The 16357-nt window shown below is 53.5% G+C and overlaps 1 protein-coding gene across 1 annotated transcript in view; it reads left to right on the forward strand.

Moving 5' to 3' along the window:
* Window positions 1–16135, forward strand: part of GPR107 (G protein-coupled receptor 107) — a 57868-nt gene extending 41733 nt beyond the window's left edge. Inside the window, exons 15-18 of the mRNA XM_052647963.1 lie at window positions 5177–5226; window positions 6998–7081; window positions 8013–8134; window positions 11355–16135. Of these exons, the coding sequence (XP_052503923.1) occupies window positions 5177–5226; window positions 6998–7081; window positions 8013–8134; window positions 11355–11451 (353 nt within the window). The 3' untranslated portion in view covers window positions 11452–16135. The remainder of the gene's footprint in view (window positions 1–5176; window positions 5227–6997; window positions 7082–8012; window positions 8135–11354) is intronic.
* The last annotated feature ends 222 nt before the right edge of the window (window positions 16136–16357 follow it).

Consider the following 16357-nt stretch of genomic DNA (forward strand, 5'->3'; position numbering starts at 1 on the left):
GTGGGCCTTCGCCTCTGTGTGTCCCATAGATCTATCGGTATTGACCCTCAGGATGGATGGCTGGCAGCTCCCCGGCATTGAGGAGCCTGTCAAGCCACCATCATGTCCCCGGGCCACTGGTGAATCACAAGGCTGTGAATTGCCTTTCTTTCAGCACGAAGTGTGGGGATTAAAAGCTTGGCCCTTGGAGAGAGGGTCTTGGGTTTGAGCGGTGCCCTCCTCACTTGCAAGCTGTGTGACCTTGGTGATGCACTAAGCCCTACAGGCCCGAACCCTTCAGAGTGAGGCACTGGCGGCGGTGACCCTAACCCTCATAGGGTCCCTTGTGAGGATCACACAAGATGAAGCCTGAAGGGTGCACGGCCTGGTGCCTGGTTACTGCTCAGTAGATGTGACGACCAGCTTTTTGTTGTTCAGTTGCTCAGTCGTGTCTCTTTGCGACCCCGTGACTGTAGCCCACCAGGCCCCTCTGTTTATGGGATTTCCCAGGCAAGAACTGGAATAGGCTGCCATTTTCTTCTCCAGGGTATCTTCCCGACCCAGGGATCGAACCTGTGTTTTCTGCATTGGCGGGCAGATGCTTTACCATCTGAGCCACCAGGGAAGCCTTGTGACAGCCAGCCTTGTTGTTTTTCTCATGGTCCCGGTTCCAGGATCATCAGGGAAGACCGCCTGGGGAGTAAGGGCACGGTCTGTCATCTTGCCAGCCTGTGTAGTAACCCTGTGGTGTAAAGAGGGAAGGTGAGGTGACGGTCCAGGGAGGGGGTGGCCTTTCCTCTGGATGGCTTACATCTGCTCACATGCTGCTGCGTCAGAGGACTGTCTTGTTAAGCATGTGAGAGGCCTGGGCTCCTCCCGCCTTGGCGGGCACCTGTTCTGTTCCCATCGGTAAAAACCGTCTGCCAGAACCCAGAGTCATGGCTTTTTTCCTGAGCATGAGTGGGAGGGAGAGGAACCCGCAAGCTGTAGCCTTGTAGGAGCTCCTGAAGCAGTTGGGCTGCTCCCCTTCCTTGCCTCCCATCCCTGTCCTTCCCTGATCCCTGGGAGGCTTTTCAGAACCTTCCATCCAGGCCCAGTTCCAGAAGAGTCAGGGGCAAGTTGGGCATCTGTCTTGTCAGTAAAGCCCTCCAGGGCATTCTGGTGCTTACCCCAGTTAAGAGCCATTGCCAGGAAGAAGTTGTAACCCACCGTGAAGAAACTCTCCCGTGAAGGCGACTGATGCCCAGAGAAGGCAGTGCAGACTGGGCACAGGCCCATGGCGTTCTGATGGTGCAGGGACCGGAGTGCAGGTCTCCCGGCTCCTGTCCGAGGGATTTTTCCTGCCACCACACTCATTCTTTTACCATATTTGCTGCTCCTCGTGGTGGGTCAGAAATAGCCCAGACCTGGGGAGCCTACACTCCCGCGGGAGCCCAGCCCTGCCGTGGTCCTTAACTGCAGGGAAAGCTTGTCTGGAAGGAAAGCCAAGGGAGGCTTGGGATTCCAGGCTGTGACCTGCTCCATCGCTGCTCCTTGCATCATGCTGGCGAGGCTGCCCCCTCGGAGCCGGTGCCTCCCCGCCCAGCAGGCTGATTCGGCGTGTGCATACAGCCGCCCGCTGCCAGGAGAGCCCGGGGCCACCGCTGGTTCCTGGTCCCTTATGAGCGCCGGGGCTCCTGCCAGAGGTGGCAGCCGCTGCGGCGCAGCCACTCACGGGCTGAAGCTGCGTCCGCCCGAGCAAGGAGTTGGGGGTGCTCACTCTGCGCAGCCGAACATGAGAGTGCAGCTTCAGCTGGCCCTCCGTCACTGCCGTTCCTGCATCCTACACGCCACAGGGCCTCTAGTCCTGTAGTGCTTACCTTTGGGGAAAGAAATCCGCATGTTTGACCTGAACCGGAGCAGGTCACATCTGTGTTGCTCAGGGATCAACTTAATCCTAATATAATCCTAATGCTTTAACATCAGACGCTCCTCCATTGCTTAAACCCGTGAGCTGTTTGGGTTCCATGTACCGCCTCATCCATCCCCCAACAGCCCCAGTGGTAGGTGGTGGCAGTGGTTTTGTTTTACAGGTGAAGGAACCGAGGCTCAGAGAAGTTAGGCGACTTACCTGAGGTCACCCAGCCCATAAACAGCACAGATGGAATTTGAACTCAAGATGTTCAGATGTGCAGGGCCTGCGCTGTTACCCACTTATTTCTCACAATAAGTGAGCTTTATTCCTGCCTTCGCAGCCTGGGCTGTGGCAAGGACACCTTATGGGACCCCGGAGCCTGATCCCATAAGCAGCAGTCTCGCAAACAGATGTCTTTCTCGTGACTGGAAGTGATGTCCATCGTGACGGGTGGGTTTCCAGATCAAACTTGAGCTCAAGCATTGCAATTGCGTCTGTTAGAGTCACCACTGATTGTTCCTAAGGTCCGTTTATTCATCCTAGCACGGGTCCTGGGATGACCTGGCGTCATTGCCCATGCTGACATTTCCCCATGGGGCCTGGACGTGGGTGTGCAGGCTCACTCAGCGTGTGCTCCCTGGCCTGCCTCTCTTGCGAGTGTCTGATGGGCAGCCCTGCTGGCACGCGTCCCAGGGAGGTAGCAACGTGGTGCCTTCCTGTCCTCTACTTTCCTCTCACCCCCATGAGACCCGCAGCATCCTAAGCCGCCTGCCTCCCCTCGGTCAGCTCTGCCGCTGCCCCTGATTTCCTTCCCTGTGATGGCAGGCGGAGGGCGGGGTGGCTTCAGACTTCCCCTGAAGAATTCTCCGGTACCCTCAACGTCACCCCTGCTCCCCAACCACGAAGGTGAGGTCACCTTGTTCCCCACTCTGCACTGACAGGGACCCCACCACTGCTTAGAGGAACCTCCGAAAATTCAAGGATTGTGACCTCAGTTGGATTCTTATTCTTTCTTTTTTTTTTGAGCCACACCGCATGGCTTGTGGGATCTTAGTTCCTTGGCCGGGGATCGAGCCCACACCCCGGCAGTGAAAGAGCAGCTTAACTGCTGGACCGTCAGGAAACACCCTGGGCTTGTTCTTGATTCTTCCATCCTTTCTTCAAAGAGATTGTTCGAAAATGCTGATGTGATCCAGGCTCTGCCCTGCTCGAGACCCTCGGGGGGCCTCAGCACCCTCAAGGAGGGCCGCCTGTGGTCTGCGTCTGACTCAGTCTTGGGTTTTGTCCTCCACCTGGCAGAGTCCCCAGCCTCTCCAGCACCCCCAGACCTGGGTGCCTGCTCCTCCCAAGCGTCCTCTTGGCTCGACCTCTCCACTCTCACTCCCTCCTGAGCCGCAGGCAGGCCTCTGCTTGGACGCCAGCTCCTTTGGGAATCCTGACCCTCCCCCCCCCCACCCCCCCACCGCGTCCCGTCCCCTTGGTCTGCCTCGGGAGCCCTTCATTGGGGGTGGTCATGGCAACCATGCACCTCCCGGCACAGCACCTTGAAATCCAGGAATAGAAACACGCCGCTTCTTTCCGATGGGTTCTTGCTGAAGCAAAGGCAGGAGTTTCATTTGCCAGGATCTATTTCACCAAGCAAAATTGAGAAGAGACTTCTAAAGCATTTTCATCATTTAAATGGTCCGATTGTTGGTGCCATTCTTTCTCAGTTACTCACAATGAAGCGGATTAAACGTCCAAATGTAGGAGCGATTTGCTTCTGTGGAAGGGCCCCGGGTCTCAGGCCACCTGGGTTAGTGGGGCAGAGAGCAGCACGAGCTGGCCGGCTCTTGACCGCCCCGGCGTGAACAGGGTCGCGCGCATGCGCAGGAGGAACACTGCTTCACACAAGCGTGCAGTTTTCAATCTGGTGACACAGAAGTCATTTGTCACTTCTTGGTTTCAACATCTTGTCCTCAGTGAAACTTCTCCTGTCCTGCAGGCGGGCGTGGGGGTGGAGGGGGAGTCCCTGACCCCACCCCACACTGCCGGGGTCTCTGTGGGCCGGGCGTGGTGAGGGGGGCGGCCCTGATCCAGCGCCTCTCCTTCCCTGAGGACGGAAGCCACTGCCCCTGGGGCAGGCTCCACGGTCACCGCTGCATCCCGGGGCCCGGCCCAGAGTCAGCATAGATGAAAAAGGACAGAGAACCAGAGAGACTTAATAACAGCAGGACCACCAGAGGGATTGCTCGATAAGAAAGCTCTGGCTTATCTGCCTGCTTCATTTAGCTCCTTCAGATGCTACATGAGTGCGTGAGTCCATCGCGCTGCAGACACGGGTGTCAGAGCCTCTCACTTTGGGGCGTTAGAATTGCCCAGGTCTGAACCTCATCTGCCCACTCGGTTTCTCAGAGCAGGTTCTTAACGGATACTGTTGGTTGGTGATCACCTTGAAGGTTAATTTAGGATTTCAGGAATCTCTTTGGGAACCTAGGCTCAACTGCCCCCCCCCCCCCCTCGCCCCCCACTAATCACGAGCCGGAGGAGGGAGACAGGGGAAGTCAATCCGTCACCATCCACAGTTCCATTCCTAAAGGGAACCAGTAATTAAATGCTGTTAAGCAAAATTAATTTGCCTCCTGCCGGAAGGTTGATGATGAATGAAAGGCTCGCTAATCGGAGAGGGAGCCAGGCTACCCTCTGTGGTCATCAATATTTCATGGCCGTTGGTGGTGGCAGGAAGTTAGCTGTTCCTGGCTCCCTGACCTTGAGCACTCTTGGAGGTAGGACAAAGCTGGAGAGGTCGTTTTTAAAGGGCTTTGTTATAAGACACAGTGAAAACCTAAGTGAAATTCGCAATACACACTCATGGGTTAATTGGATTTACACCCTCAGTTAGCTGGAGAGTCCCCTGAGGCCATCCCTAGTGGAGTTGCAGCTCTGTAGCCGCAGTGGCAGAGCTGAAATGTTTAATGATGGCTTTGCGGGTTGGAAGAGTTGGGATTTATAGTGTCTGCTAATTTCTGTGGTGTCACTATCCTCCCAGGAAGGCCATTTAAAGCTTCTGAACCCAGGACGGGGAGGAGCGCTGTTTTGCTGGAGCTGGGGGCGCCAGCCTGCTGCCCCCACGATTCCCAGATCCTGCTTGGAGATAGGGGGAGACCCTGGCAGGCTTCATGTCTAGAAACACAGAGGTGCCCCCAGGTGGAGCCCCCCATCTGCATTAGCCTCAGCCCCGGGACCGCAAGTGTGCTTGCTGGTGACGAGCTTTAAAAATGAGAACAGCAGCAGCCTCTCATGGTGTTGTCTTCTTCTTCGCAGCTGCTATTAACTTGGCGAAGCTGAAACTTTTCAGACATTACTACGTCTTGGTGAGTAAAAAGTTCCTAAGTCTGTGAATAAGGTCAATTCGAGGAATAGAGCTGATGAACTAGCTCCTGGGAGCTGTGGGGATTTCATTGAACAAAACCAAGTGGTGGCTGTAGACATGGGGAATTAAGTGTCTGAGCACTCACTACTAGGCTTTAGTTCTGAACCTGGCTTTCCACACTCAGAAAAGTAACACACGCTTGATATCTTTTAAATGCGGGATGATAGGAACACAGCGAAAGCCATTTATGACCCTGAACCTTCTGCTCCTTCCCTTTTCTTACTCCTCCTCCAGGTATTAACGGTTAACAGTTCAGTCATTATTTCTCTAGATTCTTTTCTAGGCAAACGCCATGCATAGCTGTTCCTTTAACTTTTTTAAAAAATTGGCTTACAAAATTGGGATCATGTCTAAAAACATGACTGAAATGAACACGAAAAGTCCACATAAGCGTACCAGCAGAAGGAGAACTTGCTGTAAAGTATTAGGCTCATAGATTCCTGGAATGTGTAAGCTGTGGGTCTCCTAGAATTTTGCTCCCCTATGCCCAGACAAAAGCTTCAGAGTCGTTTTCGTCTGTGGTTTTGGCACTGACCATCACTCTGCACAGTCCCTTCCCCGTAAGCCTGTCTGCCCTGGGCACAGCCCAGCAAGGTGTTCGCTCCCCGTGGGTCCGCATGTTGAATCCTTGTCATGCCCTTCCTTACTAGGGCACTTAGGATGACTGGTCCTTCCTCTGACTGTAGACCTCTAACATTCACAGGATCTCCTGAAGAGACTAAAAACCAGTGTTTTCCCTGTATGGTTTTATTTTGCTGTTATTGCTGGAAAACATTTCTCAAAGCCTGGGACTAAAATACTGTTACCCTTTAGGGCTGGAAATCAGCGGGTTATATATGAGAATTTTATTTTCTTGGGCTCCAAAGTCACTGCAGACAGTGACTACAACCATGAAATTAAAAGATGCTTATTCCTTGAAAGGAAATTTGACACACCTAGATAGCTTATTAAAAAGCAGAGACATCACTTTGTTGACTAAGGTCCATCAAAGCTGTGGTTTTTCCAGTAGTCATCTATGGATGTGAGAGTTGGATCATAAAGAAGACTGAGCACCGAAGAATTGATGCTTTTGAATTGTGGTGCTGGAGAAGACTCTTGAGAGAGTCACTTGGACTGCAAGGAGATCAAACCCGTCAATCCTATAGGAAATCAACCCTGAATATTCACTGCAAGGAAGGATGCTGAAGCTCCAATACTTTGGCCACCTGATGCGAAGAGCTGACTCATTGGAAAAGACCCTGATGCTGGGAAAGATTGAGGGCAGGAGGAGAAGGGGCCACAGAGGATGAAATGGTTGGATAGCATCACCAACTCAGTGAACATAGGTTTGAGCAAACTCCGGGAGATAGTGAAGGGAAGCTGAGCATGCTGCAGTCCACGGGGTCACAAAGAGTTGGACATGACTTAGCAACTCAACAACACTACCACCAAAAATGTATGAGAATTTGGTGAGAAGGAGGTTGCTCAGGAGTTAAGAGCAAAATATCCTGTCCATGGGAGGGACTGTTATCAATCAATATCTTAGTCCCCTAGAGAAAAAGAGGAAATCCTCTCAAGTAGTGGAGAGTTTCTCTCTGCTGATTTATTAATTAGCACTGTAAGTGTCAAATAATTTTCTTCAGGTAACTGCTTTCCCCTTAGCAGACTGTTGGAAGAAAGTAGTGCTGTGATTTCTGCATTGACTTTGTTCTTGCCTCTCTGTTCCTCATTAGATCGTATGTTACATATACTTCACCAGGATTATTGCATTTCTCCTCAAACTCGCTGTTCCGTTCCAGTGGAAGTGGCTCTACCAGGTATGCTGCTCAGGGGACAGTGCCAGGGAACTTGTGTCTGAGCAGGAAGTCTCGGAGTAACTTGAGATGGTTCCAGATTTATTTGGCAGTGGCCACTAAGACCGTCTGTCTCTTCTCGTGTATAGTTAAGATGTGTTTGTCCAGGAAAGCTGCTGGATTACATGAGAAATCTGGAATTGATTTAGTTTTCAATTTTAAAAGTCCTTGAAGAGAAAAAAACCCCAGGCAGAGAAAGCCTTGCCCAGTATAATTCAAACCTCAATGAAATGGGGCCGTATCCTTCAGTAATAGGGCTTAGAATAGCTTAGAATCCAGACCTCCCGCCTTCTTGTCCATTGTTGTTATTATTTCAATAATAAAGTTATCTTTGCAGTATATTAGAGCTAGTTTAACTACTGGTTAGTCACCAAATGATTTAGAGACTATTTTTTGGAAGCTCTCACTTGGTGCTTTGGACATTGTAGGGAAATGTATGTATATAATGAGCTCTTCAGAGATGCCAGTGAAGACTTAAAGCAAGGACTCTCAAATGTCCTCTCTGGGAAGAAGTGAAAGTCGCTCAGTCATGTCCAACTCTTTGCGACCCCATGAACTATACAGTCAGTGGAATTCTCTAGGACAGAATACTGGAGTGGGTAGCCTTTCCCTTCTCCAAGGGATCTTCCCAGTCCAGGGATTGAACCTGTAGGGATTGAATCTCCCACATGGCAGGTGGATTCTTTACCAGCTGAGCCACAGGGAAGCCCTCTCTAGGCAGAAGGCTTCAGCAAGTCCTCCTAAGGAACATGGTCCCCAACGGTCAGCTTTGGCGTTTGAGTGACTGATCAGTCAGCGGTGGGTTACTGGGGGCAGGGGAGACTGTTTGGTTCCACTGCTTTCTGAAGAAAAGTATTCTAATCCCTTTACTTGGGGATGGTTTTAAAATTCGCAGCTCCTGGATGAAATGGCCACGCTGGTGTTCTTTGTTCTCACGGGGTATAAGTTCCGTCCAGCTTCAGACAACCCCTATCTACAACTTTCTCAGGAAGAAGATGACTTGGAAATGGAATCTGTGTAAGAATCTCCTTTCTTCCCTTCTCTCCCTCGCCCCTACCTCACTGAGAGCAGCGTGGTGTGAACGGGAGCAGCTGCTCTCTGCAGATTATTGCTTCAGAGGTGGTCCCTCTATGTTTAGGTGCAAGAGATGGACACTCAGGCCCCAGGCTTTTGTATTCAGGTTGAGGTCCAGTATCTGCCAAGCATCACTTAGTCTTCAGGGGAAGTAGAACTTGCCATCCTCTGAGGCATTCTTGGAGCCTGCTGCCAGCAACTTAGCAGCAAGAACTTGGGGATATCCTTGGCCTGTTGAGAACTATTGGGGATGGATAGTTCCACTTCCCATTGGGCCTGCCGGTGGAAGCTCAGGTTTGACAGTGTAATCATCCAAGTCATCTTTAAGTCCGCTAATGATCCTCGCACGTCCTTCGTCGTCAGATAACTTGATGGCTTTTCACAGCTAGCACAGTGACTTGACCTATATCTGAGCTGTAAAAAGAGCTTTTCTGAGTCACAGGCTAAGTGACTGTAGGGTCCTGTTTTCCGGGAAGGGGCAGTCATTTTCTAGAGAAGTGAATAGTGATTGAGAATATTTGCTTGTAAACCGATGAACTCTGATGGGCCAGGTCAGCAGCTGTGTTTGATAACGCGCCTGTGGCTGAGTTCCTCCCTCGCTGTCCACCCTTTGAAGTGTGTGGCCTCTAGCACAGGCGGCCTTTTCTCTCTTCCCAGTTCAGAGGCTGAGCCTTGACCCACGGCAGGCTCCGCTGGGCTGGCGGGCAGGTCGGGCAGCATGGGATGCGCTCAGCTCCTCTGCGGAAATAGTAATTGGAAGCAGAGCCTGCTTCTGGGCCCCAAACACCAGCTTCCTGTTGTGCAGAGGAAGAAACCCCTGTTAGAGAAAGTGGAGGGGAGCGCAGGGGGATCACCAGATATGCCTTTTCCAGAAGTAACAGAATCCGAGCTGGGACCGCTGGCTGAAAAGGCGCAAGTGAGGGCCCATCTGGAGTGGAGCATGCGTGGGTGCTTCGTCGCTCAGCCGTGTCTGACTCTTTGCAAGCCCTGTGGACTGCAGTCTGCCAGGCTCGTCTGTCCGGGGGTCTCCAGATAAGAGTACTGCAGTGGGTTGCCATGCCTTCCTGCAGGGAATCTTTCTGACCCAGGGATCGCACCCGCGTCTCTCATATCTCTTGTGTTGGCAGGCGGGTTCTATACCACTAGCACCACCTGGGAAGCCGAGAGCTAAGTATACATTTGTTTTTTGCTGTAACTTGTTCGGGACCACATTTTACAGAACGCCTCTTCCTGCTGGGTTTCTTTTCAGAAACTCCCCTGCCCTCCTCCCTCCACCTGCATCTTGCTGTTGCTCCTCCTCTTTCAATACAGGCTTCAGAGCATCCCCCATCCCCCACCCCACCCCGGTAGAGGTGGTTCCTCATCCTGAGCCGTCATCAGGCCTGCGTCCTGGCACTCCCATCCTGTATGTCTGGGGTGGCTCTGCATGTCCATCTGAAAGACTGTCCGTTCTGCTGGGCACTGGGCCCCCTGAGAGCACCAGTTCCAGCTTTATCGCTCTCTGTCCTCACTCCAGGCCTGTCATGATGGAGGAAACATGGTTTTCTCAGTTGGGCCACCATGTGGCGAGGAGTATTTCCTTAGGGAAAGCAAGGAAGCAAAGGCTGTCCCAAGCCTGCTGTCTGAGCCATCCCTGGGTTGTGATGCCTGGTGCCCCTGCCCTCAGCATCCACACGTGTTGAGCTCTGCCTTCTTAACATGGTGTGGCAGCCACAGAACCAACACTTGACACTCACCAACAGCCTCTGCAGGAATCCCTCGGTTCCCGCAGGAACCGCCTCCCGGTCTTGGCTTTACCAGAAGTACAGATAACCCAGAAGAAAAGCCCAGCCCTGGGGAGGACTGCATGACCCTGAAGGCAGCAACATGACAACAGAAAAGAAAGGAGAACCTTCTTTTCTCACTCTGTATGAGGTCTTTTCTCCACTGTATGATCCAGCTGGACAGACGCTAGCTGTGTCACGTGTGGAGCCACTGAGTTGCCATTTGTAGGTAACGGGACCTTGGAGTTGAGGGTGCATAGGAAGGGTCCTTGGAGAGAGTGTGCTGGGTTGGCTGGTTGAATTTTACTTCACTGATTAGGAAATTCCTCTTGGTCCACGATGGGGGACAGAGGTGCCTCATGTTTCTTAGAGTACTTCGGAGATGCTGGGCCGGGGTGTTTGTTTTTAAGGCTCTTTTGTAGAACGTTTTTAGCTTCATAACACTGAACAGAATTGAACAGAGGATGCAGATATTCCCTCCATGTGCCTCCCACCCCACACGTGCGTAGCTTCCTCCATCGGCAGCATCCACTCCACAGGGCCCGTTCCTTACAACTGATGAACCTGCGCTGACTCACCATCGTAACCCCAGCCCGTAGTTTACAGTAGGGGCCGCTCTTGGTGTTGCGCACTCTGCGGGTTTGGACAGACGTGTACTGCCGGCATAGAGGTGTACAGCGTCGCTGCAGCGCCCAGAAGTCCCCCGGGCTCCGCCGACCAGGGGGAGCTCGTGTCCGCTCAGTGTTCCCTGAGGTGGAGCCGTGAACACGGAGAGCCTCAGGCTCTGTCTGGCTCCCAGTTTGTGAGGCAGGAGGCTGTCCTCTCCTGGACCCCACCTCCTCAAGGGATGATGTGATTCACTCCCGGTCTCTGTAACGGTCAAAGAGTCTTTGGGCCCAGAAGGTTCTCAAAACCCGTGGTTCTGTCCCAGGTCTCAGAGGTGAGCCACGGTGGCTGTTTAGTATAAAGTGTCTACAGCTGATTAGTTTTTTTTTCCCCCCCAGAATGTTAGTTATGACACAGATAATGATGTCATAATTGTGACTAGTTTTATATATATATATATAAAACATAGAACTTTGTGACAGGAAGAGAGAGATGAACGTTGGTTGTGCTAACAGCTGACACGCCGTGACTCAGCACGGCGGAGCACCTGGCTGCCCGTCGTGACAGTTCTGGGAAGTCAGGATGTGTGTATCCTGCAGCACACGGGGGAGGGTCACGTGACCAGGCGCGCTCACACGGCTCAGCTCGCGTCAAGCAGGCCAGGATTTGAACCCGGGTCTGTCCTACTTCAGAGCCAACACCCCATAGCCCTGGGTGGTGCTGGGCTGCAGTGAGCGCAGCCTTTTACTCAAAGACTGAGGTTTCCCTCGTTGGTGTTTTTTTCCCTCACTCAGAGTGACGACGTCAGGGGTGATGGAGAATATGAAGAAAGTCAAGAAGGTGACCAACGGCTCGGTGGAGCCGCAGGGCGACTGGGAAGGCAGCGCGTGACGGAGCGGCTCGGAGGGGCGAGGGCAGAGACTTCTAATTTATTCGCAGTCCGGTTGGTCAGCGGGAGCGTCGGCCCCTCGCGACGGCGACACCGCAGAGCTCGCGGCTGGAGCCAAGCGCCACGGAGACCCAACTTCTCACTCTTTTCTGGACACCTGGTGCGCGCTGGTGACAGGCAGCTCGCATTCTCCTTCAGGTGGGAGTGGCGGGGAGGGAGTGTAAGAGGAGGCAGGGAAAGGAAGCCTTTGTTTTTAATTTCTATTTCCGCTTTTTAATTGGGGAGCTCTTCAGGGAGATGCAGTTGTGACCCAGTGTGTAGCAGGGAGTGCTGGCAGATGGGGGACCCCGCCGGCCCGGGAAGGGTCTTCAGGCTGTGAGCTGCTGTCGAGAGGGGGCTCAGGGACTCACAGAGAAGGCCGGGGTGGGGGCAGGGGGCAAGTGTCACTGCATCTTCAGGGAGAAAACAGATGAGGTTATTTTACAAAGAAAATCGAGACTCAGTGTAGCATGAGGAGCCTGCCCTGGGGTTCCTGGCCCTGAGTGTCGCCCCAGACCTTCGTCCTGAATTCTGAAAGTGACCAGGGGCAGCGGTTGTCTGAGGGCCGCGGTGTCACCGTCTGTCAGGGCCCTGCTCGTGGCAAACGGTTTCCTGCCTGATGGATGGACAGAACTGTGTTCTTAAGCTCGAAAAGCCGCCTCTGCTGGGATTTTCCTGGCTTCCCCAACAGCTCAGGGCAGCGCCGTCTCTGGCGGCTCTGCCCGCTCCTCTCACAGCTGCCCCTGCCCTGTGTGATCAGAAGCGGGGGAATGGGAAGGACTTTCCTTCAGGAGCAGCTTGGGGCAGGAGGGGTCCTGTTAAAGCAAACCCTTCAGTCCAAGCAAGCTTTCCCTGTGAGCCGGGCAGGACTCGCGAACGGAGGAGCGGCGCGGACCTGGTCCCTGTGTTCCAGGAGCACGCGTGTGAAGAAGAAGGGTGTGATGAGTGGTTCTACTCTCGGGGTCTGGGGATGGGGAACCCCTTTCAGGAATCTCAGTGAGGTTCTCTTCCAAACTCGCAGAGCGTGGAGCTGAGCATGGGTGGGGATGGCACTGCTGCTCCGTTGGGAGCTGAGGTCTTTGGATAATGGGGCGAGCCCAGAAGGTCCGCCGTGACCCGGGGCATATCAGGGCTTGCCGGTCACCTCCTGCTAAGGCTCTGGCTGCCGGGGCCCAAGACGGGGACTGAGACACCGTGTCGGGCACATGGGGTGCTGGCCATGCAGGTGGCTCCCAGCGCCCGCGTGTGTGTCAGAAGCCTGAGCCCTCCCTCACTTCCTGAGTGCCAGACGGTGACGGCGGCTGGGGGTGCTTCTTGGACCACTGGCCTGGAGGGGCTGATGAGAAGCCACAAGATTTAGGGGTGCCGCTCAGCATCCCTGGTTTAGGAACCTGAAGAGTCTCTACTGAGAAGACAGTGGTTTTCCCTTCCCTGTGCCCCTGACCGTTCCCAGCTGACCATGCGGACGCACGCGTCCCTTGTGCGCTCTTTGATATCCCCCCGTGCTCTCCCGGCACGACCTCCACGGGGCTCGGTCCCGGCCCAGTGTGGAGAGGAGCGAGCAGGCTGGCCTGACCCTGCCCTTCACCTTTCCACAGGAAATATGCGCTGAGTATTATCTAAGGGACTTTTCTTTTTGAGTTAACTCGGAGCCGTGCGACAGGAGAAGGAAGCGGCCCGGAGAACGGGGGCATTTTTCCAGACTCCTGTCTTCCTATGTGTAGACGCCATCCCCACACCTCAGGAACGTGTCTCCTGCCGCGGCCCAAACCCGCTCCGGTGCTCCCCTCCGAAGGACGTGTTTGCTGTTTGTCCTGCGAGCCGCTGTCATTGACGAGGCCGTAGGCTTCTTGGAAGGAACCAAAGGTTTGAGGGACACCCCCACCTCTCCCCAGCCCCCCACCCCTGCCGCCCTGAAGGTGTCTTCAGTTCCTGGCCTGGAGACAGGGACGGCAGTGCGTGCAGACGAGGGCGCGCGTGTGGGCAGGCCCTGGCCCCCCGCAGCCACAGGAGGGCAGGAGCCCCCAGGCTGGACCATCTTCAAACCCCCGTGTCCCCCGCTCTGGGCGCCTCTAGGCCCACGGAAGGGCTGAGTTGGCTGCAGTGTACGGTCCTGGCCCTTCAGGAGCAGGACGGTACAGGTGAGAGAGGGTAGTGGATCCGAAGTGAGAGTCAGGCCGCAGCCTTCCTAACAAGTGGGTCGTCTGCCCGCCTCCTGTGTTGTAACTGGCAAGAAGGTTTGAAGTCAGGCCAATGAGGAAGGAAAATCAAAGCCCCAGTCCAAGACCAGGCGGTGGTAGTGCCCGCGTTTCCAAAATTGCTTAAGCTCTTCATCCTGTTCCATAAACACGTGGTTGTCCCTCTGTCGCTTGGATGGCTGTGAGCAGCGCTCAGCCCTCACCCTGGAGTGAGGATGCGGGGTTGGGGTCCAACGCCAGGCCTTCTCCCCAGCTGACAGCCGCTCACTGCGGCCTGACGGTCAGAGCCTGCGCGGCTCGTGCTGGGCGCTGTCGGAGTGGTTAAACCCTCCCTCTTAGTGTTGGAGGATCGGGCAGAGAGGATTGTGCGTGTCAGGAGTGATCAGTGGTATTTATAGCTTCGCTTTCTGCCCCTGCTCCCCGAATCTGCCTGTGAGAGACACCCTTGCCTCCTCTGAGAAGCCGGCCGTGGACCAGAAGTGCCACTGGCTGCCAGATTTTAGGAGGTAAAGGGTCTGTTTCCCTTTAATAAAGTGTGTGTTTTGCCAGAAAATCACTTTTTGGACAGTAAGAACAATCACTGATCTCTCCCTTTTTTATTTTTTGAAATCGTTGATCTCTTAATCCTGACTCTTAACAGTGGCCAGAGACTCCATTAGCCCATTTCTCTGTCCCTCGGCGCTGTAACATTTTAGCCGCGGCGCGTCCGCTGAACACACCTGGGGCCATTCTCTTGCAAGCAGAAGCTTGCTCTAGTGTAAAAGATGGTTTCTCAGATCATAGCCTGAGCCCAGTTTCCTTTCCAGAAACCACTCTAGAGTAAAGTTTACAGGGTTCCGCCCCCCCTTGGACATATCCAGCCAGCGAAGGCAGCACGCAGTCTCTTCATGATGCGGCTCCGTGGGGCTGTCAGGGCAAGGGGTCTGCTCCTCGTTGTGGCCTCCCCGCGACCCACATCCCTCTCCCTCTCCCCTCGCTCTCCCCTCCTTTTGGCCCAGGCCCATCAGGTCCACGTGGGCTCAGCCTGGGAACACAGGCTGAAGCCCTTGGTGCATTGCATCATTTTCTGCCAGCAGCTGTGAGAAGGATGTATTTTCCAAGCTCAGGAGAATTTTATCCCGAGCACGTATGATCGCTTTCGACCGTGTGTGATGTTCTGCTCCCACATGGAAACGGATGTCTTGTTTTAGTCCTCACCGACCAAGGAGTGGTGTCACAGATGCTGGTTTCCACTGTGAGTGGCTCTGGCCGTCTCCCGGGGCCTGAGACAGGCTACCCCACACACCCTGCAGAGCACTGGGGCCATTGGTGCTTCCTGCTGCCCAGCAGCTGAACTTCAGAGGAGCCGGGTCCTCGCCCACCCCTCCTCCTGCCCCACACTCCACACCTCACCCTTGCTTCCCTGACCAACCCCAACCTTGAGCAGATTCAGAATTGGCTGAGTCCAGGGTGCTGTGGCCTGCGGGTTTTTCTTCTTCTTCTTCTTAAGAATTCAGTAAATTAATGGTTTTCCCACTGAAGAAGTTAAATTAGATTTTGTCTTGATACCTCTTGGTATATCAGAAACAAACCACACCAGACTTCCTAGAAGATCTGTTCCTTTACTCCACTTTTCTCCCGGTGTTTTCAGGTAGGAGGTCTTAAGAGCGTCACCTGAGTTGATGCTAGTCCTTGTCACCTCCACCTGGAATGCAGTTATTGATTGGCAAGCTGGACACTCTCCAGCTTCCCCCGGGGCCTCTCCTCTCACCTGGCGATGCACCCGCCCACTCTGCACGGTGTGTGCCTGACAGATAGTGTTTCTGGGACATGGACACGCACCTCCCCTGCGGGGCTGTGTGAAGAACGAAGCCAGGGGAGGGACAGGGAGGTGCCGGAGCCAAGATTGGCTTGTTGTCACACCAGGGACCTTTGGGCTTCCGGCTGTTTGGGAAGGGGGTCCCTGATGAAGTCAGTACAGGTCAAGGTCAGACAGAGAACTTAGCTCACTCCCAAGACAGCAAGCTTGTCTCGAGGCAGGGTCTGAGGTTTGGTGGTGGGCAGGCCTATCAGTCAGGGAGCCAGCTGTCAGCCTTCTTAGTATTTAATAAGACACTCATTACAAAAGGATCCAAAAATCCTGTCTGCACAAGGGGGTTTCTTGACGCCTTAAGCAGCTTCTGCAGATCGTAAAATTGGATTTACCTGGTCATGTGACCTCAAAAGAACTCAGACACATCCAATCCAGAAAATAAGTTTCATTTGGGGGAGAAAATGTCTGTAAATATTCTTTGCTTTCCAGGTTAGTTTGGGATGCAGAGGGAGTTGTCAGTATTTTTTTTTCTTTTTTAAACGCTGATGATTATTGAAGAGTATTTATGTAAACATATAACAGGTGGGGGTTCCGATCAGGGTGATGTAGAGGGTGGATTCTCTTGCTGTGACGCAAACATGTAAAATAAAGATTCTATGGCGGAAATGTATGTTTGTGATCTGAGCAAGTCGCCAACTCCTGACTGCTGTCTCTCCACTTCCCTCTTATCATTTTTTTCTTTGTGATTTTTTGTTCATTAAATTAGTGAATGCCTCCCACTCACTCCTGCTGACAATAGTGACACCTGCTAGAGAAGTTACTGTGTCTTAGCAGATCTGTGCAGCTGCTACCGCAACACAGACATGGCTGCAACTCCAG

The sequence above is a fragment of the Budorcas taxicolor genome, chromosome 11 (assembly GCF_023091745.1).
Source record: "Budorcas taxicolor isolate Tak-1 chromosome 11, Takin1.1, whole genome shotgun sequence".
NCBI classification, from domain to species: domain Eukaryota; kingdom Metazoa; phylum Chordata; class Mammalia; order Artiodactyla; family Bovidae; genus Budorcas; species Budorcas taxicolor.